General features: G+C 41.7%; 1 protein-coding gene across 1 annotated transcript; it reads left to right on the top strand.

Annotated features, from left to right (window-relative positions):
• The first annotated feature begins 61 nt into the window (after window positions 1-61).
• Window positions 62-27,935, top strand: trappc10 (trafficking protein particle complex subunit 10). The gene is made up of 23 exons (XM_085764320.1): window positions 62-249; window positions 3,767-3,848; window positions 4,736-4,871; window positions 8,714-8,913; window positions 9,495-9,690; window positions 9,832-9,943; window positions 10,031-10,278; window positions 11,148-11,294; window positions 12,023-12,137; window positions 12,529-12,605; window positions 12,814-12,905; window positions 13,723-13,863; window positions 14,661-14,770; window positions 14,871-15,412; window positions 15,613-15,754; window positions 16,667-16,825; window positions 17,196-17,425; window positions 17,646-17,746; window positions 17,874-17,997; window positions 22,822-22,986; window positions 23,136-23,316; window positions 24,350-24,544; window positions 25,793-27,935. Exons 1-23 carry the CDS (start codon window positions 189-191, stop codon window positions 26,041-26,043), a joined length of 3,807 nt encoding a protein of 1,268 aa, XP_085620446.1. The 5' UTR covers window positions 62-188; the 3' UTR covers window positions 26,044-27,935.

Below are 27,935 nucleotides of genomic sequence, written 5' to 3'. Positions count from 1 at the left end.
CTTACCTGTAATTTAAAAAAAGCACAGCGCGGCCCTTTAATGACGCACAGTTACGCACTTCCCGGAAGTGCAGTGGGGGGGACACAGGCCCCATCGATTCAACACACAACTGCACACATAAGCACTTACTAATAATAAAGCTCTGTTTGTATGCATGCCATTTTCATGGAGTCGTAACGCTAACACATATGGAGAGTCAAGAGGAAAAGCCAATCATCTATACTATGGAAAACAAGCCGATTGTGACATGTGAGTGTTTCTGAAAAAAGGATTATTTTCTCTGCTCTTGACAGTTAGCATGCTAGCTTCAGTCATTAGCTCGCTTAGGCTAAAGACTAATTTAACCAGCTAGGTAACGCTGTATGTGTGTGAGTGTTTAGCAAATGGGTGGCTTTGTTTTTTAACTTGCTAACGCTTTGATATTGTCATGCTTATGTAACATGTCACTGTCTGTGCTGTACAGTAAGTGTTCATTTGTGAAGCGGTGTCGCTGTCAAGCTAGCTTAGCGGCTACACCACTGACTCTCAGGGCCGAGGTAACGATAAAACGTCACGGTCAGTTGCTGCAGTTTTTTGGGGGGAAGGATTTCACCTTGTTTCCCGACCGGACAGACACCGTTTTAACCCCCTAGTTAGCAGCACATACAGACAGATAGCGGGTCCATACATGTTGTCTGTTGGCCGGTAGGATCGGGTTGCCATTCATAAATCCCTTGGAGTCATTTGGGTTATTTTAGGAGCCAGCCGGCTTCACCTCACACCGCAGGCTGCTCCATTTTTAGGACAGAGTGGTCCTAAGGTGTCCCTGCTCTGGAGTGGGACCTTTACAACGGGATAGTAAGAGGAAGAGTAAAAGTATCAGGCATAATAGTTCACCAGTGTTGATGGATGGATTGAACATCTTTAAATCACACGTTGCCAAGAGAGTGGGATCTAGCAAACACCTGTGTCTCAGGGGTGATATCAGTGTCCTATCATCATCATCATGTGTATCTCACTGAAGTCATCGCTGGTGCATTTTTGACCTTTGCTTTGATGATTGGAGACATAAATAAACAAGTCAGACAGTTGGAGATAATTTCGAGGAAGTCCTGCAGGTCGTGTGACAAACACTAGCAGCTGTTTACTCAAAATCTGGATCCATGAGAGCTGAAGAAGTACTCCAAGAATTGATCAGTTGTTCAGCAGCAAAGCGTTTGTTTTCTCCTTTTCTTATTGATGGATCCATTTGATAATTTTCAAGCAAAAATATATATGTTCAAATGGCAGGATTTGCTGCTTTGCTCAGTTTTACACCACAGTAAATGAAACAACTTGGGCTCTGCTATTTGTGAGTGTCGATTTTTTTTACTGCTGATAAATGATGACATTGATCCTCAGTTGCAGTCTTAGTGATGATGAAGTTGAATGATGCAGAATTTCGGCTAATTTCTCCAAAGTCTCAGTTCCCTGATCTGAGCAAAGATGGATAAGTTGTGTGGAGGGAATGTGTTTTTGAACATGATGGCGGTTTTCAACCATTGATCTTATAATTTCAGGAGAGACTCAAACTTTGTCTGAGGTAGAAAAGTGCACCTGCAACAAGGTGCATCATCTTAAAACTGTCTTGACAGTGTTTATATTATTGGTTTTACTAGTTGCCTAAAGTTGGATGCAGAAAACAGCAGAGTTATTTGGGGACACAGTTTCAGATGTTATGTGTCTCTCTTGTCTATGAATAACCTCATTCTCTACTGTCTGTCTATTGTCTACACTCTGTCAATTACCCACAAGGCCACATGTGCCTCGTAGTAGACAAAGTGTTGTTTAAAGAAACTTCATAAATGGCTGAAACACTGATTTATAGATTGATAAATCAACACTTGGATCAGAAGTTATGAGTGTGTGAACATCCTGCTGCACCTGCTTTTACAGGTCTCCCAGCAAGATGAGCAATATCGTACTTTTTTATTCGACCCTGTGTGTATGATTAGCTCCACATAGTCACAGGGATTTTACTGGTGTTTGTTTTGCCGGGGCCACATTGATAACAACTTTCAATGGCCTTTGTGAACATTCAAAGTTCAATTTAGGCCAGAGAGCACACGGGAAATATTGCGTTGCCATAAACTGAAGCAGCAGCAGCATGCATGAATGGTTTAGTGCATGATGCAGTTAGATCACATGTCACACAGCAAAGCACATTCACTAATCTTTTGTATGTGTCCAGGTGTAACACTGTCAGCAGCAGCAGCAGGGCTAATTGATTTACAGTGCAGTCAGCCTGTCAGCAGCAAGGGGAAGTGTCCGGGCCCAGCTCCAGCACAAAGAACTGAATGAATATCACTTTAAAGTGCGGACGTCTGTCTGGCAGAATGTTTGAGGGTATTTACATCTGTACGGGGTGAACAGTATAAGACCAGTGTTCCTGTTTATCCCTGGGGGAGCGCTTATAAAAAAGACCTTTTTACATGGTTCGTTGAATGGGTGGCCTAGTTCCAGTGCAGCTTGTTCCAGTGCAGCTTGAACAAGTGCCTCAGTCCTGTAAGGCTCTGTCTTCTATCAAAGTGCACACAGCTACACACGAGTGACAGGACAGCTTGAATGTTTGTGACATGAGGAACCCCCTGTGAAATTCAAGTCACCTGATCGTTGCTGGATCAGGAACGTTGAGTCATAGAAAGTCGGGTGAGGCGAGAGCCTGGTCTACAGGTTTGGTGATGACTGGTGAGGATATAATAAGTAGCTGCACAGCAGAGGAAATATTTAAAAGATGATGTTAATCGATTGCAATGAAGACCCTAATACTTCATACAAAAAGTTTTTGAAAGCGGGCATTTACTAGTTAGTGAGCACTGCAGAGAATACAGAAATGAGAAGTAAATAATCTGTAACATGATTAAGATGAAAAATAAAAATGCTGTTCTGTGTTTCTGAGGAAATGGCTCCACTAAATAAATATGGCTCTGTGCTCTCAGCGGTTGATTAGCTTGGAGCCTTTATTCTGTTGTAAATGACAACACAAGTAAATCAAAAAGTCACGTGATGTGATGTCGTTTTACAAAATTGCCGACAACACAGTTCCCAACACAAACAAGAGAGAGTGGGGGGGGAAAAGGAGGAGAAAGTTCATGCTGCAGTCTTCACCTCGCTCAGTGTTAAAACAAGTGTCCACATCGTGTTCATCTGCCAGGCTGATAAACATGACAGAGCAGATAAAGAGGCAGAGAGCTGCAGGACATTGACCCAGGTCTGATGGAGCCTGGGCGCCGCAAATCAAAGTGTCCTGACAAAACCTTGACATCTTTACTACGGCCTGTCAAGAATGAAAATCACATCTCGGCCTCACCTTGATGTGTTTATCAGTGTTTTTATCCTCTAGTGCTTTACTGGTCACTTCTGTTTGATCTTGAGGATGATGCTTGAGAGAAAACTTGATTTTTAAGGGAAATTGATCGTACATTTTCTTCAATTTTTCCAGTTTGTCAGATTTTTTGCTTTTCTTTGTATTTAAATGATTATTGTTACAGATGCACAAACTCTTTGACACACAGACTTGATTTAGCCTGGAGTATTATTCATGTCTATCTTGGTGCTGAATACTCAAGAAGAGACATGTTGTTGTTGTTTGACTGTAACAGCCTCCCACATCTTTATTATTCTTACCAGGGAATAAGAATTAGTGCGTATTAAATATTTCAGTTTTCCTATGAGCTCTGTAATTTCTCCATGTCTTGTCATACCTGATTTTTTAATCCATCTTTGTGCTCTCTCCTTCTCACCCCAGGCGCTGGAGACCAGGGCTTGTTTACGTCTCTTTACACATCATTGGCCCAACAGCTTCCCAGGGAGCCGATGGAATGGAGGAGGTGAGTTGAACAACACTCCTTAATGCATTATGGGTAAAAAACAAAAACAAGTGGTATTAATTTATCATTATGAAGCTCAGATGTTGTTTACACTGTGTCAGAGAGGTCTAGAGTTAATGGGCCGCTGATAGAGGTTTGTAAATGTGAGCAGGTACAGGTGGATCAGTGTTAAACATCACTTTTACTATGCTTCTTAATTTCTTACATAACCACAAGATATTAAATGCCTGAAACATTTGCAGTAAATAAGGGGCATCGTTGAGGGCAGCAGTGAGTGGAGGATGTAATTAGATATAAAACTTGATTAACTGGGAGAATTAAGAGATTTAATCATGGTGGTCACGGGAAATCATCTGTGTGTGCAGAGTCAGAGACAACATGTCCTGCTGGAAGTAAAGGCTTGTTGGGTTTTTAATACGAGCTGTCTACTATTAATTTTCCTTTCAAGGTTAAAATTTCTAGATTGAGTGAGTCCATGAAGGATATGAGTATTGAAGTCTATCAGCACACTCTTTGTCACCTGTGCTCTGTCTTTGAATGGTCCGTTTAATCGTTGCAAGGAGAAATCTGGATCTAAATCATTGCTCTTGTTGGTGCCGTTTTGCAGGTTAACTGAGCAGCTTGTTGAGTTTCTGTCAAACAAGAAATATGCTGTACTTCTAAAATGGAAATTAGAAATATTGCAGTGGTGTGTCTCTTGGCTTGACTCAAGAAAAGGCCCTGGTCTTTCTTTAATCCATGGATGTCACAGTTATGATGATAAACACATGTAAAACAAAGCTCCTATGAAAGCTACATGTGTTAAGTATTCGTATTTATGTCCTGGATCAATAAATTGCAGACACTAAAGTCATCGATCTCATCGAACTGCTCTGTTTTCTGTTCAGGACTTACGGCCGTGCACCAAAAATGATCCACCTTGAAGCTAATTTTGTCCAGTTTAAAGAGGAGCTCCTCCCCAAGGAGGGCAACAAGGCTCTGCTCACCTTCCCCTTCCTCCACATCTACTGGACTGACTGCTGCGTGAGTATCTTTACAGCACACACACACACATACACACACACACTGCTCCAAAGCCTCAATCATTCAGGCACTGAGCATTTTAACTGAGAGCACAGTGGAAATGAAGTATTGCATAATGCAACAGTAGACTGAGTTAAGACACTGAGGATTTCAAATCTCACAGCTTCCTCCAAACACATAACTGTCCATATTTGCCAAACTTTGATTAGAAGTTGGATTGAAACTAAGTCACGAAAGGACTTTCATGCTGATACTCTATGACTAATAATTGAAATCGGTTCACATGTTACATTTGTTGCCGAATGTCAATAGAAAGGTAAATTTAAAAAAGAAACTATGACACATACTCGTTCTATGTGTGAGTTTTATATCAGTGATGATTTTGTATGATAGTGGTGTGATTTCTGGTTTTGGTTCTGGAGTTATTTCCCTCTTATTGATGCTTGTGGTCTGTAGCTTCTGCTTTGAGACTTTGAGGTAGCTCACTGTTTGACTGTTACTCGTATTGTGAGATTAGTGATGTTCACATATGCAATAAGTGATCACAGAGAAATTGAGTCAACTCAGAGACAGTTTGTTAATGTTGCTGCCACCAGATGAAACTCAAAAAACAGAGGAACTTAATGTGTGCTTTGTTTCTGCACCAGATGAAACTTTGAAAGGTGAATAAAATAAATGCTCTGAGTTGAAGGTTGAAGGAACAGAGTCCTGGTTTGTTTAGTCCACTCATTAGCAAGATAAGTAAAAACACCTTCTTGTCTACACCCTAATAATAGATTGGCACTTGGAAGTTATCTTGTCTGGGTGAAAAATAGGTCACAGACGTCTCCATGGGCTAGTGTGATAAACATAAGAAATGACAGTTCAGTAAGTTATTTATGACTAATTATTGTAATAACTCCATATCTGAAGGTTGACTTTACAATTTACGGTTTAAATGAAAGAAGAAGAAATGTTTATATAGGTATCTAGTATTATATCTAGTATTATTGTACTTCTGTGAGCCTGGAGTCAGCCAGTTAATGTGAACTTGACGTCTGTCCACTTTGTGCTCGGGGGGAAGCAGAGGAGGCAGAAAAACAAGAAGGGAAGCAGGAACCTGCTGCTGCTGACTGAGCAGCTGCTTAGCTGGAGGAAGTGCTGTCATCAGCCTGTGAATCATGACATTTCCTAAAGATTGCGCCTGGCTCTCGTGTGGGGAGCAGTCAGCCCGCGTGTCCGTGCAGGGTGGACACAGTAGCATTAACACCTGCACTGTTTTAAAGGGGACCTATTATGCTTTTCCAGCTTTTCAGACTTTTATATATGTTTAAAATGTTGGATAATGGTTCTAGAGGCCGTGGAAGTGTCATATCCTGAGGTTAATGCATTTGGAGGTAAACCCTGCTAGATAATTGAGATTTCTCTGCACACCTGTTACACTCGGTTGCGCTGAGTTTTTTTTGACATGAGCTCGCGTCTACGTCGATGCGTGCCGGACTCCCCTACATGGTCATGCCGAGGTCTCTGCTCCAGCCGGCCCCGCCTCCTCCCATGCTGCTCTGTTGTGCCTGGGGTCACAGCGGAGAGCGGAGCGGACTACTTCCTGCTTCTTCCCTGCATGTTTTAGCGCTGTAGTGTCACTTTACCAAGTTTTATTTAGAAGTTTACGCCGACGTTTCATGTAAGTGAAGCTGTACCTGTGTGAGAAGCGACGTACCGCCGGGGCGACGTTGTTCGTCGGACCGACGTAACGCTGGACCGCCGGAGCACCGGAGCTGCAGCGGCTCCTCACACAGGCAGCACCCGTCTGCAGGCCTCCTTGGCCGGGCAGAGCCCGTCTGCGGGCCTCCTTGGCCGGGCAGGCGTCCGTGCTCATCGCGGTAGAGAAAACCATCGCTAATAAACATACCCGCAGGTTTTTTAGACGTTTACCGCCGTGTGGTTAGTCTATTTAGCAGAATGTTGGTCTCATTGTTGAAATCTTGTGGCAGTTGAATTAGTTTGAATGAAAAGTGAAGCTGTGAGAAGGAGGAGGAGAGGAGGTGCAGTGCTGCGGAGCTCTGTAGTCTATGTGCACAAATCACCTCATTTACATCAATAAATAACTGTTTTACAATGAACTGACCATTCTGCATATATTTTTAATTTATTTTATATATTTATTTTTGCATTTTTATATTACATGTTACATGGTTACAGTAGCCTACATGGCAAAGACTACTCTATACCATCTTTGGTTAGGGTGAGACTAGGTCATGGGCACATTTCATTACACAATGTAGACTGGTCAGATGCAGACTGGAGATCTGGCAATCTGCCTACTGCAGATTTAGCTTTTGTTTGCATACTACATTTTGGCCAAATCAGTATAGGTACTAGTAGTAGACATCGTCATGGTAACGCAATGCTGAGGGAGTGGTTCATTTGCATTTAAAGGGAGGGGCCACTGAAACAGACCGTTTTGCAGAGCCCTGTTTTTGAGAATGCTGTGATGTTTGATCTTTGGGGTATTTTGACCGAAGCACGTCACAGACATGTCTTTAAGACACCCAGGAACTATTTTAGTTGGTGCAAAAAGGAGCATAATAGGTCCCCTTTAATGCTGTAGATCTGTGATACCTGGGCTGTTTAGTCTGTGCAAAGTGCTGTTTAGTGATCTAGTGGATGACTGAAGGTGGATAATATTCAGTTTATTCCTTAGTCTCATCTGCCTTTCTTGTTTTGGCGGACGATTTCTGTGCTCCAGTTAAAACTTAAAATCTGCTACACTTCATTTGTGCACAAACACAGTTCAGTACCTCAGAAGAGCTTTAGCTAACAAAGCTAATTGGAGAGGTACAGTAGCAGACTGAACATGGCGGACAGGCAGCGCTGCAGCAGCCTCCCCTCTCCTCTACACACAGCATGGCAGCATTACAGTTTGTCAGGTGGTGAGGAGAACGGAAGGACAAAAAAAAAAAAGACAAAACAGTAGCACTGTATTTGTTTTGAAATCGTAAAAACCACAGACAGTTCTGCCCCGACCAGTTTAGCATTGTAATGTAAACTGCAGCGATCAAGGAAGTGAGCGTTAAAGACGATGATGGATCCATCCACAATCGGCCGACTGTGCGAGGCAGTGACACTCTTATCGAGAACAGTCAGACAGAAATTATCAGCCGGTGCAACTGAAAAGCAGCTGTGAGTTTTTCCATGGGTGTGCACAGTCTTAAACAAACACGTGATAAGCTGCACCAAAAGAAATCACTATAAACCTCAAATGCTACAGTTAGATTAACGCTTCGAGGCAACTTGTGTGATCTGATCATAATCCAAAAACGATCCTGTAACTACAAGTTCTCCTCAGGAACGTTGCGTAAAAAAAACAAAAACAGAGCTTCAGTTCCTCTCCCTGCCAGTGGACTGTTGCATAATAACTGGCCCATTAAGTAAAAGTATCCCACTTCTAATCAGCTCCAGCAAATATACAGCAGCACACAACACTGTAATCAAGCAGCAGCTGTAGGTTTAGTTATCATGTAAACTCGCTGGTCAGCATTCTTCTGTCCACTGGTGTGAAAACATCCTGACTGAGTGCAGGTCGTGTAAAGGACAGGAATATCCTCCTTTTTCCTTCATAATATTTTTTACATGACCCTGTTAATATTTAATACACCTGTGATGGTTTTTCAGTTCCAAAAAATCCTCAAATTAGTTCACTGTGGGGAATGTTTTTGAAATCTAATGAGATAATGCCTCCTTTTAACATTAATATTATTGGCAGCATCGGTTTTATTTGCTATATTCCTTCATATGTGCATAAGAAAAGTGTAAAAGTCTCTGAATGTGTCATTAAAACAAGGATTGTGTTTTTGTTTCAGGACACAGAGATGTATAAGACGGTGGTGAAGGAGGACATGATGCGCTGGCAGAACAGCTTGCGGACCCACAGCTCACCAGACTGGGTCATCATCGTCGTGGAGACCAACGATACCAAGAAGAAGAACAAGACCAACATCCTGCCGCGGTCGTCCATCGTCGACAAGATCCGCAGCGATTTTTGCAACAAACAGAACGACAGGTGAGGAAACTGGCAGAAGTGACATTTTTCTATCTTTTTATGACCTGAACAGTTTTATACCCATTTTTTATTTTCCGTACCTTTTATATTTCTTATCTTCTTTTGATTTATTCTCTCATGTTTTCTCTTTTCAAAATGTTGAGTGTAAAATAGCGTTTAATTCCTCAGTGTTTTTAATTCTACATGAGTGCGTGTGAACATTGAAGGATTGTTTGTTGTCTGTTGTTTATGTAAAGCACCTCGGGCTGCTTCCTTCTGTATGAAAAGTGCTCTGTAAACAAAGTTTGATTGATTTGGTTGAAGAGGAAATGTGATGTGGTGTTGAAACGATTAGTTGATACGTTTGGTGACTGTGACTGTTTTCTTCTTGTTTGGATTCAGCTTCTCAGTTGTAATAGTTTCCTTCTTATCTGTCATTCCTGAATTGAATCAGATTAAATCTTTGGTTTTGAGAGTGTGGGTCAGACTAAATATTAAAACAACTACCTTTAAAATGTTAGCAAGATAAATCAAAAATAACAGTATATTATACGTATGTTGTCAGGCAAGAAACTGTGTTGATGAACCTTTTCGTCCTGCAGGTGTGTGGTGCTGTCGGATCCTCTCAAGGACTCGTCTCGCTCTCAGGAATCCTGGAATTCCTTATTACTGAAGCTGCGAACCCTCCTCCTCATGTCCTTCACCAAGAACCTCGGACGTTTTGAAGATGACATGCGCACGCTCAGAGAGAAACGCACCCAGCCCGGCTGGAGCTTCTGCGAATACTTCATGGTTCAGGTATGCAGGAAAAAGAAGGAATATTTTAATTGGTTTTAGGCAGAGAAGGAGAAGGAGAGGTTGTTCTGTGACCGAAACTGACTCCCATGGCAGGAAAGGTGCTGTTTTTTCTGACGTATGTGTGATTGTGTGATTGTGCAGGAGGAGCTTGCCTTTGTGTTTGAGATGCTGCAGCAGTTTGAGGATGCCTTGGTCCAGTACGATGAACTAGATGCCCTTTTTACCCAATATGTCCTTAACTTTGGAGCTGGAGGTACGTGGAGTAATTTATTTATTCCTGCAGTTTCTGTTTTTCAGTTTTTGGTAGTTTTGGTTTCTGATCGTCTCCGTCTCTCTGCAGATACAGCGAACTGGCTCGGCTCTTTCTGCGCCCCGGTGCGCAGCTGGAGCGGCCTGCTGCTTCGTCGGCCCATCGACATGGAGAAGAGAGACGGGATCCAGCGGGGAGAGGCCAGCCTGTTGGATCTGAGGAGCTACCTCTTCTCCCGCCAATGCACCTTACTTATCTTCCTCCAGAGGCCCTGGGAGGTCACGCAGAGAGCCCTGGAGCTGCTACACAACTGTGTCCAGGAGCTGCGCCTGCTGGAGGTAAACCCGCTCAGTCAATATACACAATATACACTACATCTGCTGTCACTCTGGCTTGGACATCATAACCTTACTACAACCATTCTGCATTGGTTGGGGATCAGTAGGTCACATTACTTGGAAGCTATTGGGGAAAAAAGGGTTAAAGGCAATTTTTTTCCTAAAAATATTCATATAAAATAGAGGGAGCACAAAAATACCATATAAAGTGGTGTTTCTTATTCATCTAAAGTAGTGAGACCATTCTGCATTGGTTTGGGGTCGGTAGGTCACATGACTGGGAAGCTATCGGGAGAAAAAAATATAAAAATATTCATATAAAATAGAGGGAGCACAAACATACCATACAAAGGGGTTTGTCTCATTAATTCAGAGTATTACAAAATAAATCTTCAAGTGTTTCTGTCTGTGGCCTAACAGAAAGAAAAAGTGAAAATGGGTCATTTAAAAAAAAAAAATTAAATATGGACTGTTCCACATCCTAACTTCCTAAGTCATATGTGGTCAACGGAAATTACATTTGGAAGCATAAATAAAGTGAAGTGTTGTAATTAAATGTGTGAAAACCAGATAACAAGTGAAACAGTTACAAATGGATAAATACTGGAAACACATCACTTCTGTCACTTCTAAATGTTAAGCCCATAAATACCAATTTGACCAAACCAACATTAACACTGATTGTTTATTAGTATGAAAATGACTCCCACAATCTACATGTTAATGTCATGTCAACAGTGTTGCTGTATTTCATCCTTACAACACTAACGGTCAAGCCAGCTCATTAGGAGTCATCATTATCCATACTTAAAACGACAGAGAACAAACCTAAGAACAGACTGAGTTAAATGTTTCTGTGTTTAATGCAGGTGTCGGTGTTGGAGGGAGCGTTGGACTGCTGGGTGTTCCTCAGCTGCCTGGAGGTTTTGCACAGGATCGAGGGCTGCTGCGACGCTGCCCAGTTAGCAGCAAACTGCTCCCACACTGTGGGGCTGTGGGCGTACGCCACTGACAAGGTAACGGACCAATGTGATGATGTAGCTTTGACTTTGATCCCCTATGTAACTTCCACAATGTGTCATGATACCTTTGTGCATTTTAACCATCAATAAGGTGTCATTTAATTAATATTTACTACTGTGCGGTTTCATTACACATACCTGTCTTTGTTTGACCAGTTTATATTAAATTAGTGATGTGCAGATAGATACTTAAGTATCGATACTTCTGATACCAGATGTGTCAATTTTGGAATCAATACTCATATTAAAGTATCGATACTATCACCAGTTTGCACTAATTTAGGGTTAACAACTATTTTTCTCACAGTAGACAGTTGCGTTGTGTAAATCAATGCTCCCCTTTCACACACACTCAGCTGAACTCATAGACCTAATGAGAGCAGGAGGATTCCTTTAAATGTGAATTCAAATGGTCAGTTTGGTTCTGAAGACTTTGTTCTCAATTGGCAAATTTGGGCAGGGCTATGAAGCTTTGGTAAAATCTATTGGTATTGGTGCCACCTTTGGTTTTACTTGTAATGGATCGGAATAAAAATCTGTGGTATCGCACATCACTATATTAAACCACTAATGTTACTTTTCAATATTTTTTTCCACCAAGTATTGGAGTAAATCTATGACTCAAAACATTTAAACAAATTTACTTTTTCATTTAAATAGAAGCAATACATATGAAATAATCTTCTCCAAATAACCAGTGTTTTTCAATAATATTTCTCCAGCTGAAGTCCCTGGGAGAGCTCTGTGGCCTGGTGTCAGAGAAGGGCCCCACGTCTGAGGACCTGAACCGGACTGTAGACCTGCTGGCCGGACTGGGAGATGAGCGGCCAGAGACCGGTGAGTCGTCCAGACTCTCCTACGGTGTTCCTCACAGTGTGATTTCTTTCCTGCTGGGTTGTGATTTACAACCTCATGCCAACCCCTCCCACTGATGGCATGAGCACGTGGGCGGGTGATTTAGAGCCCTGAAGATTTATTTACTGGTTATCATGTAATGCAGGCATGCAACATATCCACATGTTGCCGTGTGCTCAGATGCAGCTTTTATTCTGTTTATTTCGGCACAAATCCAGTTTGATGCCTCGGGGCCTGTAGGGTTTGAATTCAGTGAGTTTGTTCTGTGGAGCGTGCCGATGAAGATGTAATGAAAGAAGCCTGAGTTGTAATTGAAAGGCAATAATTAACTGTGTTCCTCTGTTGTCCTCCTCCTCCTCCTCCTCCTCTACAGTCAACAGTTTGCAGAGCCCTTACAAAAAGCTAAAAGAAGCGTTGTCGTCTGTGGAAGCTTTTGAAAGACACTATCTCGTAAGTAAAAAAAAGAAAAGAAAAAACAGAAGCCCTGCCGCAGTTTGGTGTTGTATTTCAAAGCAGGAAGTCGACACATTCTCTGAATTCCTCCCAGTACCAGTTCTTTTAAATCAATATTTTTTTTAACACCTCATCTCCTGGAAAAACTGATAATATGTTTCTCTCCCTCTTGCCTCCGTCACCACCGCCTTGACGGCCACAACAGGAACTCTCTCATGCTGCTATGGAGATGTACAGGGCCATCGGCCGGCTCAGGTCCGCCAGACTGGTGGGGAAGAGCCTGGCTGAGTTTTACATGTAAGTGGTTCAGTTGTCAGTGTCTTCCTGAAATCATTAAAGAGCCATGTGAATCAATCACTACTTGTAAACAGCCATACAGTCCTAATGAGGTCTAATTAGGCAGAATTAATGAAAGCACTCAAGTGGCATGAGGGATGTGACAGGGCTGTACAATAAATGTGAAGACATGATGTGAATTTTTTAAAGCAGCGACAGAATTAGCAGTGTAAAGAATTAAACAGGCCCTCTGCTTTTATTTTCTATTTATCTAAATTAACTTCATTTAACACAATATACAAACAAAGCCAGAGTCAACTAATGAAACAAGGAAACAATGGCAGAGAGCTGAATATCGACAAGTTCATACATTTATAAATATAAATATGCTCATAAATAAAACTAATTAAACAGACAAAGGATGAAATGAATACATTGTATATGCATCAGCCCCTCTGCTTTTATTGCTGCTCATCCCTGATGGGAAATGACATCATCATCTTTAAATACAGATCACAGCATCACCTGATGTCGAACACCAGCCAATAGCAGACGGCTCGTCAGCACTGACATGTATTTCGGTCTGAAAACAACACCTTTACTAACGAGGGGGAGAAAAAACTGCTTAAGATTCATTGAAGCTGAGTCACAGCAGCTCATGGACATTTATCATCACTTATTATCACCGGCTCCAATCTCTGTCGGTCTATCCTCTGTGTTTACTTTAGCCTTTTAAATTGATTTCACTCTAAAAAGCTTTAAGAATAAGTCTATAAGCACATAATTGTTCTTTCCTGCCTTATTTTTGATTACATTTCTGTGTGTTTGTGTTTATTAGGAGGAAGGGAGACCCTGAGCGGGCAGAAACCTTCTTACAGGAAGCTCTGAAGTCGTACGTATCGGAGGGATGGAGCCTCCCTGTCACTCACACCAGGAAACAGATCGCTGAGTGTCAGAAGCTGCTGGGCAGAACTGAAGAGTATCCTTCACACAGTGTCACACCGTGTCACATGTGGCGACTGAAGAGTCAAAACACGTCAGCTTTCCTGTGGTGCACAGAGGAAATAACCACCATCCAGGAGCCAGAATCATTCTGTGTGCATTTTGCTTTTATTAAGGTTAAGGGGCTCTTTGATAAACACTTGCACATGTGCAGTATCAGTAGTTCTCTTTTAAATAATTTGATCACACACCCTCAACATTTTACTCTTGATTTAAGACCAATTAATTTTTATTTTAAAGGGATAGTTCAACATTTTGGCAAATTGGCCCATTGCCATAATCCCTATAGTTTTAGGAGTAGGTAGGTTCGTTACCTTTAATTGTCGGTGCAAGCTATTTTTAGAACGGCGGAGCAGAGCCGCGAGCTGCTCAGAGCTACACTACGGCTAATGGGATTTCTTGGTTTCCCTCATCAGACTCATCAAATACACAATCCGGCTCTGCTCCGCCGTTCTAAAAATAGCTTGCACCAACAATTAAAGGTAACGAACCTACTGCTATGACTATAGGGATTATGGCAATGGGCCAATTTGCCAAAATGTTGAACTATCCCTTTAACAACACAGTTTGTGCCAGATCAAGTTATTAATTATATAATCTTTTTTTTTTATTGCACTTCAGAAAATAACTGAAGAAAAAAAATGACCCCTGACTTAGTCCTTTCCCCTGTTGTTATATATCTGTGGAAACAAAACCTGGCAATGGTGGAGACTTATTCTTAGTACTTGTACCTGCGCCACCATAGTGTTTGGTTTCCTTTACAACGCACCACAGCTACCTGCAGACCAGTGCCTTGTTGGCCGGTGACGTTAATCTGACCACGGAGGAGAGGAAGCACTTTTGTCAGGAAATTCTGACCTTCGCTGGAAAGTCTGGAGATCACGGTGAGCAACCAGGTTCAACACTGTGTCATCAGTTTCACAATTGTGTAAGATTTGTTTTTATTTAACTATTAATTATCTATTTGATTTGCTTCCTCCACAGCCCACAAAGTGACTCTGAGCATGGGTGTGTTCGCCCAGCTCACACGGCTACAGTTCCACCCCGGGACGGCCTCTGTGCACTCTGGCGCCGTCCTGCAGGTGGAGCTCACTCTGAGATGTCTGATGCCCGTGTCGGTGCACATACAACAAGTAGCTGCTAGCATTCACTTCGACGTGGACCATGGAGGGACTCACGGGAGATCCAAAGGAGCTCAGAGACAAACTAACCCAGGGACAATAGAGTTTAACCAGGGGAGCTCGTCAGCGGGGCCCTCTTCCTCCTCCTCCTCGTCGACCACGCGTCCTCCTTTAGAGCTGGACGAGATTCACGACAGGAGTCCGTCGGACAATTCTCTCAACTCTACGGGGGTGGTGTGTAAAAACACGCACCTGGTAATGCGTCGGCACGACAGCAACTCACCACCAGACACGCCCAACTGTGTCAGCCCGCCCACCGTTGCCATGAAGGAAGGAGCGCAGATGCTGAAGGTGCAGGATGTAAAACTGGAGCCTGGGAATAACAGCATCATCTTCACAGCACCAGTAAGAGACGCCTACATGACAAGATAAAAGTGTGACCTTTTAAAAGATGTTCAACCATTTGACATTTACTGTATAAGCAGATACTGAATGTATCTGTTGATTTTTCTTTCTCTCTTTCTCAACATTTGCTTTGATCTGTGTCATAAAACCTTCTCTCCTGTTTTCTCACTGTCATTACTTTTCTCCGTTGTTCTTCGTAGAGTGGGCAGCCAGGTACTTACACACTGCGTCAGCTCTGTGCCACGGTGGGTCAGGTGCAGTTTGTGCTGCCTCATATCTACCCGTCGGTCCAGTATGAGGTGTATTCTCAGGAGCCTCAGCTCACGGTGGAGCCGCTCTCAGGTCTGAATCTTTTATGTGATGTTGAATTCTTAAAATCTAATGTTGTGGGTTTTGGTCACTGCTTTCAGGTTTGTTTTTGTGTTTGTTTTTACTTTTTTACTTGTGGACGTGAATTCCTCTAGACAACTACCCCTTCAATACCCCCCTGCAGTGTTAAAAATGGGGCTGCACTCCCAGGTCTCTCTCATTGAACAAACTAAAAATGCAGCTTGCAAACAAAAACTCGTCATGTCAAGTGTTAATGACTCCTGACCTACATTTTCAGGGGTCCAAGCAGCGAACGCTAATGTGTCTCTGTTGTGTTTGCTCTAATTATTCTTATCATTTTTTATATATATTTTATTTATTATCTTAAAATGTTTATGAAGTAAAAAGCACTGGAGAAAAACTTGCAAATTCCACGCACTACTCAAGCACCAAAAAAAAAAAGTCAGCATTTGTCCAATAGGTGGCGCTGAAATAATGAAGTATATATTTTTTGCAGTTTCCACACATGGCTTGTGCATTTTGAAATCTCTGAAATCATCTGCATCTTTGCATGATGTTGCTTGATCATTTTGTTTTGTAACTGAGGAGAGCATCAACATTTGATTGGGGTTCCTACTTCTCTCATCAGCCGTGCATTAAAGTTACTGATGGAGGAAGTTCAAGTTCAATATTTCCATCTTTTTAAATTTAAAAATAACTTTGAAAGACTTTTTTGTTTTAATAACAAACTCAGTTGCCCTTTTAGATGTTTCTGAGCTTGATTAATGTTTAGTTTCATCCTAGCTGCAGCTTACATCAGACATTTCTGCTGCACTGATTACCACCATGTTTGTGAATGTGGGTATAAACCACTTTGAAGTGTGAGAGTGTGTGTATGAGTGTGTGTTTGGGCTTTGCTGACTGTGATCGTGTTTGTGTTTGCAGAGCCGCTGTTAGCCGGTCTGCCTCAGATAGTGAAGTTCACTCTGTTGACGGGTCACTACTCGGTGAAGAAAGGAGACGCTCTGCAGCTCAGCAACACCGACACCATGCCCATCCTGCCCTCCGCCAGCTGCACCGCCTGCATCAGCAACCCCGCTGCTGGTTGGTTCACGTCTCACCAAAGGCTTTATCTGAATCTGCTAATTGATTAGACGCTCACGTAGTCTTTCAACTAAAATCAAAACTGACATAAAGTGAAGTTTTGATCTTATCTCACAGCTGCCAGCCTGTGTCTTGTGTACATGATTACAGGACAGAGCCATGTTTGAAGTTTGAAGTTTGATTATGCAGGTTTTCCTCAATGTCAATTTACCCTTTCTCTAAATCGCCCCAATGTAGCCATGTTTCCTGCATAAGTTATGTTTGGAAAACTAAGTTCCTACAAAAAACTGTCTGTAAACCAACTAACTTAAACATACAAAGCTTTAAAGTTGTCATTTCTTCCTCCTCCTCTCTCCTTCCTGTTGTCCAGAACTGGTGGGTGAAAGCGTCCTCTCCATCCAGTCGTCTGAGAAGGTGACGAGCATCAGCCTGCCCCCGACGCCTCCCTACCACACTCTGGTGTTCCAGCTGGAGGTTTTGTGCATCATCCCGTCCGGGTCGGAGCGGCCCGCCAACGAGAGGCTGACCAACGGCGAGGTCCGCCATCGACCACGCAGCTACAGTCATCCTGATACGCCCATGACCGCCATCGACCAGAGGGTGAGCCCCACACACACAAATATGTGGAGGGATAAGAGATTAAAACAAGGATTTTTCAGTTTTCTTATGTTTTTAAAATGATTAATTAAGAAAATTATGAGTATATTAATCAGTAACTTAATAAACATTAGTTGCAGACCTAAAATTACACATATTACACATATTTCCTTATGATAAGTAAAGAGACTTGGTAGTAAAGTTTGACCGTGTCTGTCCACAGATGTCTATCGACTGTCCGTGGTCGATCTACTCCACGCTGCTAGCTCTCACCTTCTACATCCCCTTCAAGACCAAACACTCGTTGCTTTCTGCTGGTAACAGGTGAGTCTCCGGTCTCACAGGATCCCCTGTGTGCGCACCCCCAAAGAGAAATCACGTTAACACACAGAGTGAACACAGCATCATCTACCATGCATGTCTGATCTGTGACCGATCCGTGACCTGACAGGAAGTACATCCAGGTGTGTGTGCAGAACGTGTCGGATGTGAGCTTCACGCTGGCTGAAGTGAAGCTGACGGAGAAGCAGCATGCAGCACTGGAGCTACAGTCTCTCAACACTAAAGCACAGCAGGTGAGCAGGAAGCAAAACAACAACTGGAAGGATCAGTGCAAAGGTTCAAGCAGGAGGGAAAGTAGTTTAGTGTTTGTGAAATATATGGATTTTATTACCAAACTGACCTCATATTGTATATCTGAAAAAGAAAGGTCGTCCAATACTCGCTTTAAGACAACAATATACATCCACAACAGTAGGTGGCACCTAAAACTACTAACCTGAATGCTCTCCTCATGATCAGAGCTGTCGATCAAGACTCGTAGAAAGACCAAGGCATCTCAAAATAGATCAAGTTAACAAACAAAGAAGAAGTTTTGGTGCTAACGTTAAGATGATGAAGATAAACTCTGCAGAGTCAGCAAACAACTGTCGAACAGCAAAGAAATGCGTCACACAATGAAACATATGAAGATGTTGAGTCCAAAAGGACAGTTTGAATTATTTTCACATACAATTATTTCCTTTATTAAAATTTCCCAGAGAAGTTTGCTTTTGGTTATTAACTCTTTGAGTGCCAGCCCTTTTATAAAATGGTCAGTGCCATGTGCCAGCGTTTCGGGGCATTTTGAGTAATATTTTAAGACCAAGAAAATATTTTGTATTATGACTCTGAAAACACAAAATAGCTCAAAGGAAAGAGGAGACTCTCTATTTAACTAGGGAAAAAAACATTTGTTTGTACCTTGTTCCATTCTTAATTGATCTTAAGTTGAATAGACAAAAACAAAGAAAAACACGCACTCTCCAACAAAACTCTCAGGAACAAACTAAAGAGGTGCACGGCCAAAAGATCAACTTAAAGAAACAAAAGAAAGGCCAGCAGCACTCGTGTCCTTCTCATTGTCTTTTATTTCATACTGCGTCGGCGCTTAGCACAGACCGGTTTCGACAACGTCTTCCTCAGTGTGCAAAAATGCACCAGGAAATGATGCATTTAAGTACTCTCAGGTGTGGTTAATCACTTGATTGATCAGTATAAACATTCAAGACAGGTACCACATTAAAGGCATTTAGAAAAATAGAAATATATAGAAAAATGTAACAATACATAGAAAAACAACAAATATTACAAGCAGATCCACAGGTAAATCGATCCATTAAAAAAACTTTAGGTCAGCCATTATACTAAAAAGAGACAAAGCATGACAGCACAGTGAAGACATAAAGTGCTGAAAAAGCCGTAGCTCCCTCCATGTATAACATAATCATCCAGTATAGACAACGTAATCATCCAGTACATAAGATCCAGTATATAAAAAAATACAAATGAACGACCAGTGTCACAATGAATGACCTACTGGACAAAAAATAGAAAAAACAGACTCCAACATATACTCCATGAGACCCCCATCATCCACATCATAGATGAAAACTTTTACCAACAATATACATGTGAAAACTTTACCAACAATATGCACACAGTAGAAAACTTTACCGACACATATTATAGAAAACATCCCAACAATAACTCTTCATTCATCCCTTTAGGGTACTCAGTCTGTAACATGTGTATCCAAAATGCTTCTCGTTGCAGTAAAAACTCTTTCCCTGTCTCCCCCTCTACTCAAAGGTTTCACTTCTTCTATGCCCTGAAATCTCAATGAGCATACATCATGGCCCGCACTGTTAAAGTGTCTCGCCACAGAAGAAACTTTTCATCAGAATTTCTAATACTACTCTTATGTTCTGAAATGCGAGTTCTGAGCTCTCTTTTCGTCTTCCCAACATAACAGAGGCCGCATGGACATTTTAGAAGATACACAACAAATTTTAGTTCTACAGGAATCCTGCTTTTTATAGGGAATTTACGACCTGAGTGAGGATGGGAGAAATATTCACCTTTAATAATAGCATTACATTGAACACAGTTTACGACACGAGAAATTACCCTTGGGAAGAGATGATAGAAAATGTTGAGGACGAATAAAACAATCAGCTCTAACTAATTTGTCTCTTAAATTAGGAGCACGTTTTATGAGCAAAAGTGGGGTCTCCTGAAACACATGACCAATATGAGGATCACTCTTTAAAATATACCAGTGCTTCCTAATACAATTTTTAAGATCAACAGTAATGTTAGAAAACGGTAGTGGCACATACTAAGCCTGGGGACTTAGAGGAACGAACACTTGATTTAAAACAAAGACTTCCTATCTAAATTTCTTACCTTGATCAAAGATTGATCAAGAATTTTTTTTATCGTTATCCTTTCGCTAAAAAGCGATTACATAGTTCCCCAGCTTGTTCCTCAAAAACAACATCTGTATTGCAAATCCTTCTGACCCGTAATAACTGACTATATGGAGACCTTTTTTAAGAGCAGGTGGATGGAAGCTGGTGTAGTCCAAAAACTATTAGTATCGGTCTTCTTCCTATATACGCTAGTGTTCAAGTGTTCATTTTTAACTACCTTCACATCAAGAAAAGAGACATTGTCCTGACTAAATTCAAGTGAAAACTTAATAGATGGCATCCTCGAGTTAATGTATACATTAAATTCTTCAAGTTGAGCAAATGTACCCGAAAAAATGAAAAAAATATCATCAATATACCGAAACCAACACAATAAAAGGGAGAAACGGATTATTATTATAGACAAAATCCTCCTCAAATTTACCCATAAGAGATTGCTTAGGTTAGGTGAACTGGCTGAAACCCATAGGAACACCTTGAAGTTGTAAATAATATGAATCCTCAATTTAAAATAGTTTTCTTTGAGGATCAGTTTCAGTCATTTTAACCAAGAAATCAGTAGGAGAGTAAGGGATTCTCTTATGATCCAAAAAATGTTTCAACGCTTCTAACCTTCAGTATGTGGTACATTTGTGTACAAACTCGTGACATCCATCGTACATATGAAGACCCCATCTTGCACATCTTTTACAGAATCAATTTTGTTAAGAAAATCAGTTGTATCTTTAACAAATGATGGAAGGCGAAAAACCAATTCTTTTATATGTAAATCAATGTATTTAGAGATGGGTTCAGTAAGGGACTGTGTGCCAGCAACGATAGGACGTCCAGGTACAGGCTCAACAATACTCTTATGAATCTTGGGAAGAGTATAAAATATAGGACGCACAGGACATTTTTGAAACAAAAACTTGAACTCATCTTGAGAAATAAAACCATCATCACACGCCTTTCTTAGAAAGCAGGAAATTTCTTCATTGAATCTTGGAGTAGGATCACATGACAAAGGTGTATAAAAAACAGTGTCATCAAGTTGTCGCAACACCTCTTCTCTATATGCACTCTTATTTTGGATTACAACAGCTCCACCTTTATCAGCTTTCCGAATAACAATATCTGAGTCATTAGACAAATCAGCTAGGGCTTGCCTCTCTTCTGGGCTGATATTAGAGTGCAACTTCTTCTGATTCCTAAATGTCAACTCATTTACCTCCTGTTCAATCAGTCTGCAGAATGTAGCAACAGCAGGGTTGAGGGCAGGAGGGACAAAAGTACTTTTTTGTTTCAGTCTGGTACAGTCCGGTTGAGTGGAATCAGGTGCTGGCACTTTTGTTTCCTTAAGTTGAATAGAGCCTGGTTGCACCAAAAAGACCACTTTTTTTCTAGAAAGCTGAGAAAAATGCATTTTTGTGAAAGAGAGTCTCTCAAGAAAAACAGTGATTTATCCGTTTTAATTTTGGCTTCAAAAACATGTAAGACATCTGAAAATTTCATTTCACATGTTGTACAAAAAAAAAAAAAACTAAAATACAACAAGTAGGAGTCTTACTCTGCAGAGTGATGCCTGCTCTCCTACTCCTCCTGCAGTTGCTGCCCCCTCACCCTCTCCTAACCCGTTCGCTTTCATCCGTCTTGCACCGGTCCAAGACCGAACACCGTGTGCGCGGAGGCTCATGGGAAATGTGGTGTCAAAACACTTCCGCTTTCCGAAAGTCCTCATAGTCTCTTTAAAGAGGAATTATGCAAGATTTTCACCTTAACTCTTGGTCGAAAACTCCATAACCTGTAACTTCTTGTTTATGACAGATAAGACTACACACATATGCACGTCGTAACATCGTATATGATATGTATGATACCACTTCATGGATTGCTTTCTCGCCAGCTTCAGCGTTAGCAAAACAGTGGAAAAGTGACCGGACTTGCGTAGTTCCCCTTTAATACATAATTTGGTTTACAAAGTCTTTTCCAAAAAGATGTGTCATGAAAGTAGCAGTCGTTCTGTAACCAGAGTCGTCTTATATTTGGGTGAATACGGTGTAACAGGTGGTGTTTATGAGGAAATATTAGGAATATGAAAAACAGTTTCTAACCTCATGTTCACACAGGTGAGGGTAGATATAAAAAGACATATTTTTCCTCCGTAGTTTCAGCCTCCATCCAGAGGGAGCTGAGCCTGAGGCTGAAGGCTTTGAATTTTGCCGACAACCTTTGTTCCCGGTGTCCCCCTCCCCAGATCTGTGGTCATGAACTCTGCACAGTGACAGAAACAAACGATTATGTTTACAAAGCAGCCAGAATGAGTTTCCTCCGCGGGGCTGAGCAGGATGGGAAGGGCGACGAGGAGCTCAGATATGTGGAGGAAAGGAGGTTCAGACATCTGAGCTGAGGGATGCGTCTGTGTGAATCTGACAGAAGAAAAGTTTTAATGTGCCAGATTTTAGAGTTTAGCTTTTGTTGTCCTTGTTAAAAATTTGAGTGTTAGCATGTCGCACAAACAGCAGTTTTGACATCTGAGCAGACACTTCCTGACAGTCAACATACATGTCTCTTCACTCACATCAGTTTCATTTGTAAGAAATGTCAAAACAAACATCAAACATTCATCCGTTTCATATCTTGTGTGTTTTGTGTGTTCGTGTGCAGCTTTTGTGCAGTAAGCACAGTGTGTTCTGCTTGTGGGAGGTGAGGTGGAAGGACGACCTGCCTTCCTGTCTCCAGTGTGTTTTCTCTGCCAACTTCTCTCCACTCAACCAAGACGTCTCTGCCTTCAAACCCTTCCACTACCAGTTCCAGCTGGAGAGAGTCACTGTAAGTCCTCCACACCTTCAGCTTCACTTCAGCTCTGAGCTGACGATCTTTTACAACATGTGGACAGACAAAACCAAACATGTTCAGACTTTATTTTCTGCCTCTCCCACCTGAATTAACCACTCTGTGTGTGTGTTTGATGCTGTCAGACGTTGTACAGCGTGAGAGCTGAGATCCTGCCTCCTGCTGGTGAAAAGCACTGTCGCTCTGGTTTCCTCTGCGGACTGGAGGTGTGTATAACACGACTGACTGAGCCTGCGGAGGGGGAGATGGCCGAGGAGAGCAAGACTGACACTGACGGTCTCAAAACCACCAAGCTCATGTATGAAGGTACGTCTGGAGGATCCACATGAGACCACCGGGGGGGTTTCTCTGAGTATTCTCTCAAGTTCTGTGTAAATATAAATGTTACAAAGTCAGATTGAAATGAAACAGAAACATTATTAAGCTGCAAATCATGATTTTAAATTAGATAAACTGTAATGGACCCTAAATGATTATATGATTATTAATACATAAGAAATAGTCACTATTTGTAACTTTTAATGTATATGACAAATAAACTTAAACTAAACTAAACTAAATGTTTAGCTACCTTATCTAAAAAAAATATTACAGAAATAAATCCTCCGATACACCAAGAACAACACTTAACTCATGTGAGCCTAAAAGAAAATGACTACTGTTAAAATGAATCAGGACATTAAAATGAAATATTAATTAATTCTTATTTTAATAATAATAATTTAAAAAAAGCAAATTTTCACATAAATATACATAAATATACAAAATATTTGTAGGTTTCAGCTTCGGTTGTGTGTTTAGCTGTAGCTTTCCTTTGTCGTTTGCCCCTCTTCTAACTTCAGTTGTTATTGTATCTTGAATTACTTAAATTATTATGTAGACCTTTATTGTAATGTTGGCCTTAGGTCAAATTTGACCCATTGTCACATGTTTTCATATCAAATATATAGTTACTTTTCAGGCCTTATAATAATAACATTGACGATTCCTCACAACACTGATCACTATTTTTTATTTAATTTTTGTGTGTTTTATTCATGGTTATAGCATCTGTGATCTTTTTTGGTAAAATCTGACAAATGATGAAAAGATTCACGCAACTGTAATGGTTTCAGAACAGTAACCTGATTGATTTCTGACTCAAAATTGATATATTTTGTGTGTAAATGAGCTCTATTGACCATGAAATTACAGAAGAAAGAGTAAAAGTGGATTGAAAAAATGGAAATAAATACAGTAAATTATCTCAGTGCTTATGTCAGTGTGAGTTGTTGGCGTGTAAATGTACATGTTATACCAGTTCTTTGTGACTTCAGCTTGTGTGTGTGTCTGTCCACAGTGGCTGACAGCAGCAGTAACTGGGCGGTGTGTGGGAAGAGTTCGGGGATGGTGTCGATGCCGATGACGGCCAACGCCACCCACAAGGTTCAGATCGAGGTGATGCCCCTGTTCGCGGGACACCTGCCCTTCCCTAAAATCAAAGTGCTCAAGTACCTGCCTCACACTGCAGCGGTGGCCATCCAGCCCGACCCCGGTAAGACCTGCACCCCGGAACGTAAACAAAAAAATAACAAACCCACACAGCTTTGTAGAAGTTTGTTGAGCGAAAAGAGACTTGAACTCACCGTGAAGCAGCAGAGGCACTTCTTTCCAATTTACTGTCAGAAAAAGCAGTGAAAGTCGGTCACGTGGTAAAACAGCAGGTACGACGCTGATGCTGTGGCAGCTGCCGGACAAACAGCAGCAGGTGGTGCAGCAGCAGCTGAGAGAGGCAGAGGGAGCTGTGCTACTTATTGAGGAGTAGCTGCACTGAGACAAGCTCCAAACAAACTCAATACAAGTTTAAATTAACCAGGAAATTGAACATTTTGATTTTAATTTTTAATTTTCTCTGTCAAACATGTGTTGTCCATTTAGTTTAACAACCTGACAGTCATCAGTTCGCTCATCAATACATCTTCCACCTCAAATTGTTATTGTAACACAAAGGAGTGACCCACGATTAGCCATGGGCCGGTATGAGATTCTGACGGTATGACAACCTATAATGTCATGGTTTCGCGGTATGGCTTTATTGCAATTGCAGCTCTAAAACATGTTGTTTTGAAATGCCTGGGTTAAAAAAAACAACAACAACAACAACAACATTTCCATTGAACAAAGTCTTTTGTTTTTAAATAACGTATAGAATATTGGGATCACTAGTAAATGTATATCAAGTTAAGATAAATAATTGTATTCTTCTAAATGCAGTCCTTTAGTTCAGTTCAGTTTTTATTATGTCCCAAAGGAAATTGATTTGCAGCAGATAAAAGACAGAAAACGCAAGCGACAAATAAAAAGTCAATGCCAATAAGTTAAAAAAAAAAGAAAGGGATACAGTCAATGAGAAGATGAAGAAAAGAAAATCTTAGAGGCTATTTTTTGGAAACGGGTCCCAGATTGGCTAAATCTCAAAACGCTGCCCCAGAGTTTTTCATCCTGACACCCCAAAAAGGATCTTTTGTTAAACAGCGTACTGCACCCGAAACATGTCTCTTAAATCGGCATTGATCGGCATATTTGGCCTGGCCACTCAACATTTAGTCGATAATGTTTGAAGATTGAACTTTGGCAATTGTAAAAACAACAGCTCACACCACAGGAACGGTATAACTTAAAATTTTAGTGGTTTTGAAACCGTGACTTGGTAAACCTTGAGCCCACCCACGATGTAAAAAAACGATACGATAGCAGCAGGATTTCCAGAGCGTGACTTTGTGCTTCTTTGCCGTCCTCACAGACAGCTGCGTGGAGAACGACAGTCTGTCCCTGCTGGACAAGACGCTGGACGACCAGGCCGACACGGCGAGCATCCGCAGCCGGGGCAGCATCCACTCGGTGGGCAGCGGCGGCGACCAGCAGCAGAAGGGCGTGGCCATGCCCCGTCTGGAGCCCTTCTGCCCCGGCCAGGTGTTCAACCACAGCCACGCGCGGCAGGTGCTGGTGCTGCCCTCCACCGACGACCACATCATGGAGGTCAACGCCACATGACCCTGGTGGCCACGCCTCCCGTCCTCCTCTCACAGGACTGACCCCACGCCCCGGATGGACTCTGCTGAGCTTTTGCTCTGGGGCAGATTGGGTCCATGAGTCCATGTCCAACACCCTGCCTGCTGCAGGTTGCCGGTGTGGACTCCTCCCCCTCCCCCTCCTCCTCTTCCTACTCCCCCCTTAAGCATGAAACGTTCACATCACTGGAGACATTACAGACTGGACAGTGAAGAGCCAATGACATCTGCTGATAAATTGAAATAATAAATTCTTTGCCATACTTTGTACATAGCTCATTGGATGGATTTATAGTTATAAATATATAAATATATATATGGACCGATCGATCCGATCGGCGCCTGTCGTGATCCTTCGAACTTTGAAGAAAAAAAACACTCCTGATTGTCCCATGATGCACCAAAGCCCTAGATGTGTGTACGCCCTCGATCAGCTACTCAAGTACTGTAACTTTGACTGAGTGTTCCTGCTGTAAGTGCTGGTCCGGTGCCTCTCCGCCCGCCATCGCCTCCAATATCTGACACCCTCTTTTCCAGTTGCTGTTGAAAACATGATGCAAGTCGAAACCAGGCGTCAACGTGTCTTTGGAGACGCGTCCGTGCGTCCCCACGGGGCTCCTCCGTCGTGCCGATTAAAGAAAACATTCCCACGCTGGAGTAGATTATTGATTCTCTGATCATCATGTTGAGGCCTAAATCAGTCACAGTGACCGACAATCTCCTGGAATCAGATTTTAATTCTCCGAAACCAGTGAGCAGCTCTCAGGTTTTGGTGCTTTTGTCATGTTTTGGCGACATAAACAGAAGCAAACCTCAACAAAAGCCCTAAAATTTGACTTTTGTTTCCACTGAAGGTGACATTTTTGGTTCCTGTAGGATGTCTGTGACTGTCACTATGACAGTCGACAGCAATCCCAGCACTTATACTGTATAAAACCAGTTACAAATGGATTTTTTTTAAACTATTACAGTTACATTTAAACAGACTGTGGTGGTTGTTAGTTGATAAATCGTGTTGAAATACCACCACAGGTTTTTTTTTTTTCTTGATTTAAGGGCAGAAATAAAATTATTTATTATAGTGAAATTGAATTTGAAATTTCACTATATGATATTTACTGCCAGTTTACAGCAAAGAAAATGTGTTTTTTTTTGTCTGGCATGACTGAGGAGTCTTTGGTTCTGGATGTTTTTTTCAAGAGCACAGTGAGATTTATTGAATAACTTTGTTTCTATTGATCTTTAACAGAAGCAGCAGCTCGTTTTCTCTCAGTCCAATGCAAACATCAGCACTTAACTTATCCTCTCAGACGTAACGGCGGCGGTGACGGGAGAGGCCGGGCTCGATCTAGCGGTGTGTTGTGTGTATCTGTTCAACTGTAGTTCAGTGTATGTGTGAAAGTGTGTGTGTGTGTGTGTGTGTGTATGGGTGTATGTGTGTGTTTGATCAGGTGAGACTTTTAAATAAGGGTCAGCCAGTGCACATTATTGTCTATCTATTGTCTTTACCTACCAGTGGATTGTTCATATACAGTGTGTGTGTGTGTGTATTTATTCTGTGTGTGTGTGGGGTGTGTGTGCGTGTGTGTCGCCAAATCCGTGTCCGAGCTATGCACACACACCGTTAGGTGTTGAATTGAATAGATGAGTGAAATAAGTCGTTATTGGATTTATTGGCTCATTTATTTCAAAGGATGAATGTCAGCTACTTATGCCCCTCCCCTCCCCCTACCTCCTCCCCCTCGGCGCACACACACAGTGTAACTACGGCCTCCTGCTCCTGTTTGACCACTGTACATACTGATCTGTAAATAATGATTCAAATCAAAATCATCTTTGATTGCCAACTATATTAAAAAAAATCATTGGAACTGA

Source organism: Trachurus japonicus, chromosome 21, assembly GCF_045865225.1.
Source record: "Trachurus japonicus isolate A0001 chromosome 21, Traja_1.0".
NCBI classification, from domain to species: Eukaryota; Metazoa; Chordata; class Actinopteri; order Carangiformes; family Carangidae; genus Trachurus; species Trachurus japonicus.
The sequence above is the reverse complement of the archived record's forward strand: the minus strand, read 5'-3'. Positions and strand labels throughout refer to the sequence as shown.